At 47.4% G+C, this 16,646-nt stretch overlaps 1 protein-coding gene and 1 pseudogene across 1 annotated transcript; both read right to left on the bottom strand.

Annotated features, from left to right (window-relative positions):
• Positions 1-2,703: 2,703 nt before the first annotated feature.
• Positions 2,704-6,094, bottom strand: LOC109732592 (tubulin alpha-2 chain). The gene is made up of 5 exons (XM_073496857.1): positions 5,621-6,094; positions 4,957-5,171; positions 4,181-4,380; positions 3,423-3,931; positions 2,704-3,300 (listed from the first exon to the last, which is right to left on the bottom strand). Exons 1-5 carry the CDS (start codon positions 5,731-5,733, stop codon positions 2,988-2,990), a joined length of 1,350 nt encoding a protein of 449 aa, XP_073352958.1. The 5' UTR covers positions 5,734-6,094; the 3' UTR covers positions 2,704-2,987.
• Positions 6,095-6,299: 205 nt separating this feature from the next.
• On the bottom strand, positions 6,300-7,456 carry LOC141021925 (uncharacterized; annotated as a pseudogene).
• Positions 7,457-16,646: the final 9,190 nt, after the last annotated feature.

Raw genomic sequence — 16,646 nt, 5'->3', positions numbered from 1 at the left:
TGGAAGGTAGTATTTGGACATCGGAATGGTTTCGAGTGGTTTGGGTATTTTACCGGAGTACCGAGGGGTTATCGGAACCCCCCGGTGGAAGTATTGGGCCTCATGGGCCTTAGTGGAGAGAGAGGAGGGCCGCAAGGGGTGCCCCCCATGGCAGTCCGAATTGGACTAGGGGAAGGGGGCGGCGCCCCCCTTTTTCCTTCTCCCTCTCCCACTCCTTCCTTTTCCCCTCCGGTAAGAAAGGAAAAGAGGGGGGGCGAATCCTACTAGGAGTGGAGTCCTAGTAGGACTCCCCCCATGGTGCGCCCCTCCTGGCCGGCCACCTCCTCCTCCCCTCCTTTATATACGTGGGCAGGGGGCACCCCATAGACACATCAATTGTTCTCTTCGCCGTGTGCGGTCCCCCCTCCACAGTTTACTCCTCCAGTCATAGCGTCGTAGTGCTTAGGTGAAGCCCTGCGTGGATCACGTCACCATCACCACGTCGTCGTGCTGACGGAACTCTCCCTCGACCCTCAGCTAGATTAAGAGTTCGAGGAACGTCATCGAGCTGAACGTGTGCTGAACTCGGAGGTGCCGTACGTTCGGTACTAAGATCAGTTGGATCGTGAAGACGTTGGACTACATCAACCGTGTTAACCTAACGCTTCCGCTTTCAGTCTACGAGGGTACGTGGACACACTCTCCCCTCTCGTTGCTATGCATCTCCTAGATAGATCTGGCGTGATCGTAGGGGATTTTTTTAAATTGCATGCTACGTTCCCCAACATGCCTAAGGATTGTGATGGCTTGGGTGTTCTGGATCTTCAAACTAGGAACAAAAGCCTTATTTGCAAATGGTTTTGGAAACTAGAGATTTCTGAAGGGATATGACAACAAATACTGTATAAAAATACCTTCAGAACCAAACCTTGTCAGAGATTGGAACTACACCTGGTGGCTCTCATTTTTGGCAAAGCCTGAGGGGAGTCAAGTTTATATTCCAGTAATATGCTAAGAGGATTATTGGAGATGGGGCTAAAACATTATTTTCTCAATATATTTTGGCTTGGAGATGAATCACTTGCCACAAATTTCCCGAGGCCGTGTGATGTATGCTTCACCAGTGAAGCTACTCTGAAGCAAGCTAAAACTGAAGGGCGGGTCCAAATTCAGAACTTTTTACATGGAGGGACTGCAGATAAGTGGAGCAAGCCCAAGGAGTTGGTGGATAATGTGTCATTGAGTGGAGATAAGATAGAGTGGCATCAAAGATTGGAAGCAAACACAATTTCACTGTTAGAGATTTCTACCTTCAACTGAAAGGGAATGGTCTTGTTGGATACAGATTCATATGCAAATTGATGATTCCTCCGAAGATCAAAGTTTTTCGTTGGCTTGGCTCATGCTTAGAAGTAGCATACTTACCAAACATAACCTGATCAAGAGAGACTGGGTTGGAAATGAACAATGTCATTTCTGCGCGCAGGACGAGTCCATTTACCCATCTTATGTTTGATTGTGCTTTTTCCAGGCTAATTTGACAAGTAATCTTATGCGCATTTAACATTCCTAGACCCCCGATGATGTTGGAGACATGGTTGAGGGATGTATGAGATCTTTCCCAAAAATTCAGCAAAAAATAGTGCTATGTGGAGGAGTGACTATCTGTTGGACTATGTGGAAACTAGAAATTATGCGTGTTTTAAGAGAAAAACCCCTGATCATCCTGGAACTATAATTTCCAGACTTTGCCATAATTTGAGTAATTGGAGTATCTTGGGAAAAGCCCTGGTCGCGAAAGCATTGAAGAGTGTGTGAAGCTGATCAAGATGGTGATTCAAGATGTCTATGCTATGGCTGGAATCTTGTGATGAGGTTGAAGCATAATCTTTGAGTCGTCGACATCTTCGCCTTATGAGCTACATCTGATCGCATTTCCTCTCCTGAGTACCTGGGAAGTGTGGCAAAACTGTAGCTAGAGATTGCACTCTCTGCCTTCACCCATGTCTCAGCATTTCTTTGTTTCCTTTTGCTTTAGTTTCTTTGCTGTAAAGACTTTGGTGATTCCTTGCTTTCTTGCTGGCACCCGGGCAGCAGGATTTTGGTCGGCTTGGTCTCATGTTGGATGCGCTTCTGACTACCGCGCGTCGTCTCTCCTCTTCATAGTCTCATCATGCTGCATGCTGCTCGATGGCTTTTTTTCCTATTTTGTTTATGTCTTTTTTGGGCATGATTATGTTGTTGCCCCAGCCGCCTTAGTTACTTTGCGACTTTGGATCTGGTTGTATGGATGGTGTATGAATGTTTGCTTTATTTATAAAGCACTCGCCTATTTCGAGAGATTTCTATACTACCTCCTTTTCAGTTTACAAGTCCTGCGCGTATACCTAGGTTGTCAATTTTATTACCCTAATATAAACTATATAACACAAAAATTATACCTTTTGAAAGTAGAAACCCCGAAGTTTATGTTGGTATATTTTTTGTAATATATGACTTGTATTAGATTAGTCAAATTGACGACCTAGGGATACGCGCACGCCCTGTAAGCTGAGAGAGAGATAGTAGTGAAAATCAGAGAGATAGTAGTGAAAATCGACAAGGCAGCTCGTTGTTTAAAACGAAAGCTACTGAAATAAATGCTTCGTTAGGACTGGTAAAATTTGCATCGTATGGTCTACATTCTTTGCTTTCATAAGAAAACAAAGGAAGTCATCCCTGCAATTTCTTACAAAAACTCTTCGTTCATTATTATGATGTATCGATACCACCTTCCTCACAGACGAGCAATACTACACATACGTAGACTTACGTTGAGTTTTACGTAAACCTCCACTTGGCAAATTCTGATGGCACCGAACCGTCTGAGCACACGAACCAATTTGACAATTTTTGTACTCTGCTAACCACCGAACATCACAGATGCAACAGCAAAACAGGGACAGAGAAGAACAAACCGCATGAAGTGCACAACACTGCCACCAAATAAGAGCGCACACTTGATCCACTCAGTACTCATCGCCTTCGTCCTCGTCGTCTTCACCCTCAGCTCCGACCTCCTCGTAGTCCTTCTCCAGCGCGGCCAGGTCCTCCCTGGCCTCCGAGAACTCCCCCTCCTCCATCCCTTCCCCGACGTACCAGTGCACGAACGCGCGCTTGGCGTACATGAGGTCGAACTTGCGGTCGATGCGCGAGAAGACCTCGGCCACGGCCGTGTTGTTGCTGATCATGCACACCGCCCGCCGCACCTTGGCCAGGTCCCCTCCCGGAACCACCGTCGGCGGCTGGTAGTTTATCCCGCACTTGAACCCAGTCGGACACCTTCAATTTGCACGCAGCAAGCAAAGCAAGAACACAATTAAAAACAGAGTCATGCATTGCATGGTGCCGCTAAATCTCAATGTCAGGTGATAACAACGAAGAAACTACATAGATGTACATACCAGTCGACGAACTGCACGGTCCTCTTGGTCTTGATGGAGTGGACGGCGGAGTTGACGTCCTTGGGCACGACGTCGCCGCGGTACATGAGGCAGCAGGCCATGTACTTGCCGTGCCGGGGGTCGCACTTGGCCATGACGCTCGACGGCTCGAACACGGAGTTGGTGATCTCGGGGACGGAGTGCTGCTCGTGGAAGGCCTTCTCCGCGGAGATGATGGGCGCGTAGGAGGAGAGCATGAAGTGGATCCGCGGGTACGGCACCAGGTTGGTCTGGAACTCGGTTATGTCCACGTTGATGGCGCCGTCGAACCGCAGCGAGGTGGTCAGCGACGATATCACCTGGGATATCAGCCGGTTCAGGTTGGTGTAGGTCGGGCGCTCGATGTCCAGGGACCTCTTGCAGATGTCGTAGATGGCCTCGTTGTCCAGGAGCACCACCACGTCGGTGTGCTCGATCAGCGAGTGGGTCGACAGCACGCTGTTGTAAGGCTCCACAACGGCCGTCGAAATCTGAAACAGGCAATGGTTTCAGCTGAAACTTAACCAGGGAAATGTGAAACTCCCAGCGCTTTTATTACTCTGCATACTAGCCTTTTCTTATCAATACCGTTAGATTCATCATTGAGAATATTTTCACATCATCTACACTTGTTGTAAATATTCATATTGTTTTCCTATTAACTTGCTCAAATCTTATAAAGTTTGACTTAGGACAGAGCTAATATGAAAAGTAAATAAATAGAGAGGGAGCAATAGTACCTGTGGTGAAGGATAGATGGTGAAACCGAGCTTCGATTTCCTGCCATAGTCGACCGATAGGCGCTCCAGAAGCAATGAACCAAGCCCTGAGCCAGTTCCACCACCGACAGCATTGAAAACCAAGAAGCCTTGGAGACCAGTGCAGTTGTCCGCCAATTTTCTGATCCGGTCAAGGCAAAGGTCCACTACTTCTCTTCCAACTGCAGCATCAGAAACAGGGTTTAAAGAAAGGAGTATTTGTTAGTAGGAGCATAGGGCTGTTTCCCAAGCATGACAATTTTAGTAGTTAAACTGGGCTGCCTCAAGGATGAAAGGGTGTTCTATTCCATGTGTGAGCACTAAACTCAGCATGAAATGATCTTAAGTTATACCTGACACCTGTAGCATGTTGCTTGCAATTCGTGAATACGATTATAGTTAGAGACATTTTCAATACACATTATTTATACTGAAATTCAATATAACGCTTCTGAGCTGGAAATTCCATATGGACTCTTGAATAAAAAATTATCTTAATAAACGATAAGAAAAATATATTTTATATTTCTCAACCATCTTAAAAATAACCAACTAAACTGTGCACAACTGGCAGGAAAAAACTGACCAGATGCTCATTTCCAAACATAAGGTAACACAGAAATTATAGAATCTGCAACTACCAAATTTCATCAGAGATCGTCGAATTATAAATAAGAATTGCTAGGTTGACTTCTAAATAGTTGGTGCTCAGAAAAGATCTTTTTGGCAAAAAGGTAGCCGAGGCCCAAGCATGGTACCTGTGTAGTGTCCGCGGGCAAAGTTGTTAGCAGCATCTTCATTGTGGGAGATGAGCTGCTCTGGATGGAAGAGCTGGCGATATGCCCCCGTCCTCACCTCGTCGATGACCGTGGGCTCCAGATCAACGAACAAGGCCCTCGGAACGTGCTTCCCTGAACCCGTTTCGCTGAAGAACGTGTTGAATGCATCCTTGGCAACCCCAACCGAGGTGTCACTGCAATCCGATGGTAAAAAGTTCAGGTTTTGGTATTGTAAAGTAGGAGTACGATCGTTAGTAGTACAAGCAAAGCCCAGCATGTATCCTCATGAAGATTGTTTCACAAAACTGGTACTAGTGTTTTGAGTTTTGATCATGCAAAACCAAAATTGATTTTGAAGCAAGCTGTGTCACCAAATCACAGGCAATACTTCAGGCTGCGCTACTCGGGGGCACGCTCAAATTAAACCGGATCATCCAACCCATCTAACAAAAATCCAGGAGTATTTACATATGTTCACCACCCACAATTCAAGAACACCATCAGTCAGAATTCTAATCAAGACAAATTATTCTTCAGGAGAAGAATTCCAATCGAGATAGAGGGTGATCATGAGTATTTCTCAGAGCTCTGAAAGGAAAAGACTATGAGAGCAACAAATCGGAACAGAGGAGGAGTAGCTGACCTGGGCATGAGGCCGTCGGGCTGGATGCCATGCTCGAGGCAGTAGAGCTCCCAGCAGGAATTCCCCACCTGGATGCCCGCCTGCCCGATGTGGATGCTTATGATCTCCCTCATCTCTCTCTCTCTCTCTCTCTCTCTCTCTCTCTCTCTCTCTCTCTCTCCCTATGCTCTGCTCTGCTCTTGTGCAGCTCTGTCGCCTCGGAAGCTCAGAAATAGCACCTGCGCGAGGAAGCAGCCAGAAGGAGACGGAAAGGGCTTGCAGAACAGGGGGAAAAGGTTGGAGGGGAGAAGAAGGAGCGAGGCTGCACGGCGGCCTTACCGGACTCTTGAGCAAGCGGAAAGCGATGGATGGATTACACCGCACGTCGGACGGAAAGCCACCCGTCGTAGGGACAAAATCACTGGGCGTGGACGACCTGGACCATGTCTCGCTCCCACCATCGGTGCCAAACCGAATGCTCTCACCACTCACATCGCTGCCGTCGTAAGGCCAACCCCACCACCGCGCGACCCTAAACGGAAGTCCGTTTTGTCCGGATTCTATCCGTTTGGATAGGGCAATGGGGTCGTGTCCGGACGTGTCCTGGAATGCGGTGATCGTGCGCCCAGCGCGCGGCCGCATCCGTTTGCCCCCATCCTGTCCGTCAGGGCCAAAAATGCCCATATTTTCATCAAAACTAGTTTGCACGTCCAAATATTTGTCTGAAAATTAAAATAGTTTTACAACCCAATTGAAATTGTCTTTAATAAAATAGTTTTACAACCAAATCGAAATTGTCTTGACTGAACATAAAATGAACCAATACATCTATTGGTTGCCAATGTGATCCCACACGTGCTCAACCAAGTCATTTTGAAGATTCAAATGAGTGTGTCAATCACGCATCTCGCGGTGGAATTGAACAAACTGTTCAAATGTGGCCGGGTCTTGATGCAGGGGCTCAATATTTTCACCTTGATAATCAAATCCTTGGTCGAAGATACTCTTATCACGCTCGTCCTCGACGATCATATTGTGCATGATCACACAAGCAGTCATCACCTCCCAAAGCTTCCTTTCATCCCATGACAGTGCAGGGTTTCGAACGATACCCCACCGGGATTGAAGCACGCCAAAAGCACGTTCCACATCCTTTCTAGCACTCTCTTGCATTTGGGCAAATCTCTTTCTCTTCTCACCTTGGGGTTTCGAAATTGTCTTCACAAAAGTTGACCACTGAGGATATTTACCATCAGCTAGATAGTATCCCTTGTTGTACTAGTGGCCGTTGATCTGAAAGTTGACAGGTGGGGAGTGGCCTTCTGCAAGCCTTGCGAAGACTGGAGAACGCTGCAGCACGTTGATATCATTGTGAGAACCTATCATGCCGAAGAAAGAATGCCATATCCAAAGATCCTGCGAAGCCGCCGCTTCTAATATGACAGTGCACGCCTTGACATGCCCCTTGTACTGGCCCTGCCAAGCAAATGGACAGTTCTTCCACTCCCAGTGCATACAATCTATGCTGCCAAGCATGCCTGGAAAGCCTCTAGCTCCGTTGGTCGCCAACAATCTCTCTGTATCAGCGGCAGTTGGCTGCCTCAAGTACTCTGGGCCAAACACCTCGATCACAGCCTGGCAGAACTTGTACATTGACATCAGACATGTTGTCTCACTCATACGCACATACTCATCCATCAGATCGCCTGGAATTCCATATGCAAGCATGCGGATGGCCGCGGTGCATTTCTGGTAAGAGGAGAATCCAAGCTTGCCAAGGGCATCCGTCTTGCACTCGAAGTATGGGTCGTGAGCAAGCACTCCCTCTCGGATACGATTGAACAGATTCCTTGACATACGAAAACGGCGAAGAAATTTATCCGGCTTGAAAAGCGGGGTGTTCGCAAAGTAATCGGCATAGAGCAGGGCGTGGCCTCTCTCCCTGTTGCGGTTCAAGTTGGGAGCACGGCCAGGGACTGACCCCTGTACCGAGGAAGCTGTCGTTGAATGTGGTCGTGAACGACCAGTGCAGCCACCACAAGATCTTCATTATCCGACGACGAATCGTCCGATGAACAAAGGAAGTGATGGAAGAAAAACTCGTCTCCACTGTCCATACCTTTTGTGGCAAAATGTCGAACACCTTGCGGTCGTGGTGGCGAAGAGGCCGCGATGATCACCTCGACGCAGCAGGGGTGGTTGCCGGCCGGCTACTGGCCGCTCTAGAGCTCTCGTCGGAAGCTGCCGCGGCCGCCGTGGTACGTCACTGCTACCTCTTGAGCACTGCGTTGGTTTTCCCTTGAAGAGAAAAGGGCGATGCAGTAAAGTAGCGTAAGTATTTCCCTCAGTGTTTTAGAACCAAGATATCAATCCAGTAGGAGACCACGCTCAAGTCCCACGCACCTACACAAACAAATAAGAACCTTGCAACCATCGCGATAAAAGGGGTTGTCAATCTCTTCACGGCCACTTGCAAAAGTGAGATCTGATAGAGATGATAAGATAATATTTTTGGTATTTTTATGATAAAGAGTAAAAGTAAAGAAAGCAAAATAAACGATAATAGAAATAACGGGAGATTAATATGATGGAAAATAGACCTGGGGCCATAGGTTTCACTAATGGCTTCTCTCAAGAGCATAAGTATTACGGTGGGTAAACGAATTACTGTCGAGCAATTGATAGAATTGAGTATAGTTATGAGAATATCTAGGTATGATCATGTATACATCACGTCCGTGACAAATAGACCGACTCCTGCCTGCATCTACTACTATTGCTCCACACATCGACCGCTATCCAGCATGCATCTAGAGTATTAAGTTCATAAGAACGGAGTAACGCTTTAAGCAAGATGACATGATGTAGAGGGATAAATTCATGCAATATGATATAAACCCCATCTTTTTATCCTCGATGGCAACAATACAATACGTGTCGTTTCCCCTATTGTCACTGGGATCGAGCACCGCAAGATTGAACCCAAAGCTAAGCACTTCTCCCATTGCAAGAAAGATCAATCTAGTAGGCCAAACCAAACTGATAATTCGAAGAGACTTGCAAAGATAACCAATCATACATAAAAGAATTCAGAGGAGATTCAAATATTGTTCATAAATAATCTTGATCATAAATCCACAATTCATCGGATCTCGACAAACACACCGCAAAAGAAGATTACATCGAATAGATCTCCAAGAGAATCGAAGAGAACTTTGTATTGAGATCCAAAGAGAGAGAAGAAGCCATCTAGCTAATAACTATGGATCCGAAGTTACACTAACTTACAGCAAGCGCGAGCAGCCGGCGCTTGCAATGTCCATTTTGTGACAATATGATGATGTTTCAAACATTAAACAAACATGCAAAATAAAGACATAGCATAGTTCAATAGCACGGCACGTCAACAATCATGCCACATCATCATCCAACCAAGTTCAAAATCACCCAACCAAGTTCATGACACATAAAAGTTCATACAAACAAATAGCACATCAACAATCATGCCACATCATCATCGTCCTCCTCTCCCTCCGATTCTTCATCCTCATCCGAAGAAGATTCTTCCTCCTCCTCTTCATCGTCACACGCTGCGTCGTCATCGAGTGGTCGGATGGTGTTTGCAAGATCTTGAACAACATCATGCGAAGGTATGTGAGGCACACCGAAAGACATGCGTCCACCCATGTCACCCGAAGGTGCTCCCATGCCTCCCATGAGAGACCCAAAATTCATGCCTCCCATGGTAGCTTCGAAGCCACCCATGCCGCTCATGTTAGCTCCGAAGCCACCCATGCCTCCCATGCCACCCATGCCTCCCGTAGATGCTCCCATGGTAGCTCCGAAGCCACCTATGCCTCCCATGCCATGCCTCCCGTAGATGCTCCCATGGTAGCTCCGAAGCCACCTATTCCTCCCATGCCATGCATGTTAGTTCCAAAGCCACCCATGCCTCCCGTAGATAGACTCCATTTGGTCTTTTTGGCTTGGAGTAGGCAACCGAGTTTGGTGTAGGGCTTCTCTTGCCGTCACCACTTGATTCCTCCTCATCATCATTATCCAAATCAATAGTTGCCTTGCTTTTCTTGCTCTCCTCTTCTTCATCACGGGGCTTCCATTTCTCTTCATCCTTAAACACATTGTAGCAATGGGCAAACACAAATGGTCTCCCTTTCTTGACCTTCCCTTTCTTGGTCTTCTTCTCTTCTCCTTGAAATAAGTTTTGTGCAATAGTGAGCTACAAACAAAAAAACCAAGTTAACATTTCAAACAACAAAAAAACACATGAACATGGAAGGAACAAGTTTATCATGGAAGAAAGGGCTTACCCTATCTCTATCATTAGCGCCACTTGGGTTGATCGTGTCAACCGCCTTAAGTGCCGCCGCCCACCTTTGACAATCTTTGTTGATTGTCGGCCACCGGGAGTGAAGAGATCTCTCTGTGCGGTCAATTCCACTCGTGTTGTGTACATCAAAGTGCTCCTTCATCCGGATCCGATATGCATCTCTACTTTGGTCCCCTCCAACGTTGGAATACATAGACACTTGCAACCATGTATTGCATAGCAAGATGTCCTTCTCCATGGTATAGTTGCCCCCTCTTCTTTTCGGTGCATCGACGATACCCTCACCATCCTCGTCCACCTCAAACTCATGATCATCTAAATGCACTTCATTGGTTTGAGACCAATGAGAATTGTTGGAGCCAACACCCATAATTGACATATATGTCTCATCATTGAAACTACAAAGTATGTACAAGAAAACTAAGCTATCCATATTTGTCCATTCATGTAAAAGATAACAACAACAAAAAGGGGGCAAAATCATACCTTGTGGGCATTTCATCAAACACCTTGTGCACATCGGCCGTCAGCGCTTCGGTCGGCGTCGCATCCGCCACACGCCCTGCAAGCTTCTTCTTCAGCTGCCTACAAGAGTCGTCCGCCGCTTGTTCTTCTTCCCGGTCCTGTTTTGCCGCCGCCACATTTGGTCACTTGGAGAGAGGGCCCCATGGCTTCACGGCGAGCGCCGGCTCGACACCACCCGCCGAGGTCGTCCGCGGCGCCATGAAAAGGCCGCGCGCGAGACCGGTGCTTGGAGGAGGAGTGGCGGCGGCAACGAAGCCGAAGCTCAAACCCACGCTAGGGTTTGCACCGTCGGCGGCGGAGGGGTCGCGGATGTAGGGAGAGGTTGAGGGGATGTCGGTGTGGCCTTCCATCGGTTGAATTTCGCCGGCGGCGGCACGGGCGGGGTGGCGGCAGTGGGTCGCGGATGCTCGAGTGTCCAGCACGCGGGAGCGGGCGCAAGAAATAAACGGCGCGCGATGCCGTTTTGCTTCGCGTGCTGAACCAACTATAGCGTGCGTGTTTTTTGCGCGTCCGCTGGAGCGTTCGAAACGGCTGCGTGCAAAAAAATGTCTACTTTTACAACGCGGCACTAAAATCGCACGCTTGTCGGAGATGCTCTGAGTTCAATGTGTTGGAAATATGCCCTAGAGGCAATAATAAATGGTTATTATTATATTTCTTTGTTCATGGTAATTGTCTATTGTTCATGCTATAATTGTATTGTCCGGAAATCGTAATACATGTGTGAATACATAGACCACGACGTGTCCCTAGTAAGCCTCTAGTAGACTAGCTCATTGATCAACAGATAGTCATGGTTTACTGACTATGGACATTGGATGTCATTGATAACGGGATCACATCATTAGGAGAATGATGTGATGGACAAGACCCAATCCTAAGCATAGCATAAAAGATCGTGTAGTTTCGTTTGCTAGAGCTTTTCCTATGTCAAGTATCCTTTCCTTAGACCATGAGATCGTGCAACTCCCGGATACCGTAGGAGTGCTTTGGGTGTGCCAAACGTCACAACGTAATTGGGTGACTATAAAGGTGCACTACGGGTATCTCCGAAAGTGTCTGTTGGGTTGGCACGGATCGAGACTGGGATTTGTCACTCCGTGTGACGGAGAGGTATCTCTGGGCCCACTCGGTAATGCATCATCATAATGAGCTCTATGTGACTAAGGCGTTAGTCACGGGATCATGCATTGCGGTACGAGTAAAGAGACTTGCCGGTAACGAGATTGAACAAGGTATTGGGATACCGACGATCGAATCTCGGGCAAGTAACATACCGATTGACAAAGGGAATTGCATACGGGATTGATTGAATCCTCAACATCGTGGTTCATCCGATGAGATCATCATGGAACATGTGGGAGCCAACATGGGTATCCAGATCCCGCTGTTGGTTATTGACCGGAGAGGCGTCTCGGTCATGCCTGCATGTCTCCCGAACCCGTAGGGTCTACACACTTAAGGTTCGGTGACGCTAGGGTTGTAGAGATATGTGTATGCGGAAACCCTAAAGTTGTTCAGAGTCCCTGATGAGATCCCGGACGTCACGAGGAGTTCCGGAATGGTCCGGAGGTGAAGAATTATATATAGGAAGTCAAGTTTCGGCCACCGGGAAAGTTTCGGGGGTTACCAGTATTGTACCGGGACCACCAGAAGGGTCCCGGGGGTCCACCGGGTGGGGCCACCTATCCCGGAGGGCCCCGTGGGCTGAAGTGGGAAGGGAACCAGCCCCTAGTGGGTTGGGCGCCCCCCCATGGGCCTCCCCCCTGCGCCTAGGGTTGGAAACCCTAGGGTGGGGGGGCGTCCCACTTGCCTTGGGGGGCAAGGCACCCCCCTTGGCCGCCGCCCCCACCCTAGATGGGGTTTGGCCGGCGCCCCCCCCCCTCCCAGGGGGCCTATATAAAGGGGGGGAGGGAGGGCAGCAATACGACAGCCTTGGGCGCCTCCCTCCTCCCCTGCTACACCTCTCTCTCGTAGAAGCTCGGCGAAGCCCTGCCGGCATCCCGCTACATCCACCACCACGCCGTCGTGCTGCTGGATCTCCATCAACCTCTCCTTCCCCCTTGCTGGATCAAGAAGGAGGAGACGTCGCTGCACCGTACGTGTGTTGAACGCGGAGGTGCCGTCCGTTCGGCACTCGGTCATCGGTGATTTGGATCACGGCGAGTACGACTCCGTCATCCACGTTCATTGGAACGCTTCCACTCGCGATCTACAAGGGTATGTAGATGCACTCCTTTCCCCTCGTTGCTAGTATACTCCATAGATGCATCTTGGTGAGCGTAGGAAAATTTTAAAATTATGCTGCGATTCCCAACAGTGGCATCATGAACCAGGCCTATGCGTAGTTACTATGCACGAGTAGAACACAAAGAAGTTGTGGGCGTTGATGTTGCCAATTCTTCTTGCCGCTACTAGTCGTTTCTTGTTTCGGCGGCATTGTAGGATGAAGCGGCCCGGACCGACCTTACACGTACGCTTACGTGAGACAGGTTCCACCGACTGACATGCACTAGATGCATAAGGTGGCTAGCGGGTGTCTGTCTCTCCTACTTTAGTCGGAACGGATTCGATGAAAAGGTTCCTTATGAAGGGTAAATAGAAATTGGCAAATCACTTTGTGGTCATACATAGGTAAGCAACGTTCTTGCTAGAAACCTACAAACCACGTAAAAACTTGCAACAACTATTAGAGGACGTCTAACTTGTTTTTGCAGCAAGTGCTATGTGATGTGATATGGCCAGAAGATGTGATGAATGATATATGTGATGTATGAGATTGATCATATTCTTGTAATAGGAATCACGACTTGCATGTCGATGAGTATGACAACCGGCAGGAGCCATAGGAGTTGTCTTTATTATTTTGCATGACCTGCGTGTCATTGAATAAACGCCATGTAAATTACTTTACTTTGTTGCTAAACGCGTTAGCCATAGAAGTAGAAGTAATCGTTGGCGTGACGACTTCATGAAGACACGATGATGGAGATCATGGTGTCATGCCGGTGACGAAGATGATCATGGTGCCCCGAAGATGGAGATCAAAGGAGCATGATGATATTGGCCATATCATGTCACTATTTGATTACATGTGATGTTTATCATGTTTTTGCATCTTATTTGCTTAGAACGACGGTAGTAAGTAAGATGATCCCTTATGATAATTTCAAGAAAGTGTTCACCCTAACTGTGCACCGTTGCGAAGGTTCGTTGTTTCGAAGCACCACGTGATGATCGGGTGTGATAGATTCTAACGTTCGAATACAACGGGTGTTGACGAGCCTAGCATGTACAGACATGGCCTCGGAACACACGTAATACACTTAGGTTGACTTGACGAGCCTAGCATGTACAGACATGGCCTCGGAACACGGAGGACCGAAAGGTCGAGCATGAGTCGTATAGAAGATACGATCAACATGGAGATGTTCACCGATCTTGACTAGTCCGTCTCACGTGATGATCGGACACGGCCTAGTTAACTCGGATCATGTTTCACTTAGATGACTAGAGGGATGTCTATCTGAGTGGGAGTTCATTGTGTAATTTGATTAGATGAACTTAATTATCATGAACTTAGTCTAAAATCTTTACACTATGTCTTGTAGATCTAATGGCCAACGTTGTCCTCAATTTCAACGCGTTCCTAGAGAAAACCAAGCTGAAAGATGATGGCAGCAACTATACAGACTGGGTCCGGAACCTGAGGATCATCCTCATAGTAGCCAAGAAAGATTATGTCTTAGAAGCACCGCTAGGTGATGCACCAATCCCAGAGAACCAAGACGTTATGAACGCTTGGCAGCAGCGTGCTGATGATTACTCCCTCGTTCAGTGCGGCATGCTTTACAGCTTAGAACCGGGTCTCCAAAAGCGTTTTGAGAAACATGGAGCATATGAGATGTTCGAGGAGCTGAAATTAGTTTTCCAAGCTCATGCCCGGGTCGAGAGATATGATGTCTCCGACAAGTTCTTCAGCTGTAAAATGGAGGAGAATAGTTCTGTTAGTGAGCACATACTCAGAATGTCTGGGTTGCATAACCGCTTGTCTCAGCTGGGAGTCAATCTCCCGGATGACGCGGTCATTGACAGAATCCTCCAGTCGCTTCCACCAAGCTACAAGAGCTTTGTGATGAACTTCAATATGCAGGGGATGGAAAAGACCATTCCTGAGGTATATTCAATGCTGAAATCAGCGGAGGTGGAGATCAGAAAAGAACATCAAGTGTTGATGGTGAATAAAACCACTAAGTTCAAGAAGGGCAAGGGTAAGAAGAACTTCAAGAAGGACGGCAAGGGAGTTGCCGCGCCCGGTAAGCCAGTTGCCGGGAAGAAGCCAAGGAATGGACCCAAGCCCGAGACTGAGTGCTTTTATTGCAAGGGAAGTGGTCACTGGAAGCGGAACTGCCCCAAGTACTTAGCGGACAAGAAGGCCGGCAACGCCAAAGGTATATGTGATATACATGTAATTGATGTGTACCTTACCAGTACTCGTAGTAGCTCCTAGGTATTTGATACCGGTGCGGTTGCTCATATTTGTAACTCAAAACAGGAACTACGGAATAAACGGAGACTGGCGAAGGACGAGGTGACGATGCGCGTCGGGAATGGTTCCAAGGTCGATGTGATCGCCGTCGGCACGCTACCTCTGCATCTACCCACGGGATTAGTTTTAAACCTCAATAATTGTTATTTAGTGCCAGCTTTGAGCATGAACATTGTATCTGGATCTCGTTTAATTCGAGATGGCTACTCATTTAAATCTGAGAATAATGGTTGTTCTATTTATTTGAGAGATATGTTTTATGGTCATGCCCCGCTGGTTAATGGTTTATTCTTGATGAATCTCGAACGTGATGTTACACATGTTCATAGTGTGAATACCAAAAGATGTAAAGTTGATAACGATAGTCCCACATACTTGTGGCACTGCCGCCTTGGTCACATTGGTGTCAAGCGCATGAAGAAGCTCCATGCAGATGGACTTTTGGAGTCTCTTGATTACGAATCATTTGACACGTGCGAACCATGCCTCATGGTAAGATGACCAAGACTCCGTTCTCCGGAACAATGGAGCGAGCAACCAACTTATTGGAAATCATACATACCGATGTGTGCGGTCCAATGAGTGTTGAGGCTCGCGGAGGATATCGTTATGTTCTCACTCTCACTGATGACTTAAGTAGATATGGGTATGTCTACCTAATGAAACACAAGTCTGAAACCTTTGAAAAGTTCAAGGAATTTCAGAGTGAAGTTGAGAATCAACGTGACAGGAGAATAAAATTCTTACGATCAGATCGTGGTGGAGAATATTTAAGTCACGAATTTGGTACACACTTAAGGAAATGTGGAATAGTTTCACAACTCACGCCGCCTGGAACACCTCAGAGAAACGGTGTGTCCGAACGTCGTAATCGCACTCTATTGGATATGGTGCGATCTATGATGTCTCTTACCGATTTACCGCTCTCATTTTGGGGCTATGCTTTAGAGACTGCCGCATTCACTTTAAATAGGGCTCCATCGAAATCCGTTGAAACGACACCGTATGAATTATGGTTTGGGAAGAAACCTAAGCTGTCGTTTCTAAAAGTTTGGGGATGCGATGCTTATGTCAAGAAACTTCAACCTGAAAAGCTCGAACCCAAGTCGGAAAAATGCGTCTTCATAGGATACCCTAAGGAAACTATTGGGTATACCTTCTACCTCAGATCCGAAGGCAAGATCTTCGTTGCCAAGAACGGGTCCTTTCTAGAGAAGGAGTTTCTCTCGAAAGAATTGAGTGGGAGGAAAGTGGAACTTGATGAGGTGATAGTCACCCCTTCCGAACCGGAAAGTAGCGCAGCGTGGGAAGATGTTCCCATGGTGCCTACACCAACTGGGGAGGAAGTTAATGATGATGATCATGAAGCTTCGGATCAAGTTACTACTGAACTTCGTAGGTCCACAAGGACACGTTCCGCACCAGAGTGGTACGGCAACCCTGTCCTGGAAATCATGTTGTTAGACAACGGTGAATCTTCGAACTATGAAGAAGCGATGGCGGGCCCGGATTCCGACAAATGGCTAGAAGCCATGAAATCCGAGATATGATCCATGTATGAAAACGAAGTATGGACTTTGACTGACTTGCCCGATGACCGGCGAGCCATAGAAAACAAATGGATC

This window comes from Aegilops tauschii, chromosome 4, assembly GCF_002575655.3.
Source record: "Aegilops tauschii subsp. strangulata cultivar AL8/78 chromosome 4, Aet v6.0, whole genome shotgun sequence".
Lineage (NCBI taxonomy): Eukaryota > Viridiplantae > Streptophyta > Magnoliopsida > Poales > Poaceae > Aegilops > Aegilops tauschii.
The sequence above is the reverse complement of the archived record's forward strand: the minus strand, read 5'-3'. Positions and strand labels throughout refer to the sequence as shown.

What these genes read in the sequence shown, in the direction of transcription:
- LOC109732592 (XM_073496857.1), bottom strand. Translation starts at nt 5,733, where the DNA reads ATGAGGGAGATCATAAGCATCCACATCGGGCAGGCGGGCATCCAGGTG. An exon ending in TGCCCGCGGACACTACACAG is followed by an intron (nt 4,381 to 4,956) that starts GTACCATGCTTG and finishes CTGATGCTGCAG; the next exon opens with TTGGAAGAGAAGTAGTGGAC. An exon ending in CCATCTATCCTTCACCACAG is followed by an intron (nt 3,932 to 4,180) that starts GTACTATTGCTC and finishes TGCCTGTTTCAG; the next exon opens with ATTTCGACGGCCGTTGTGGA.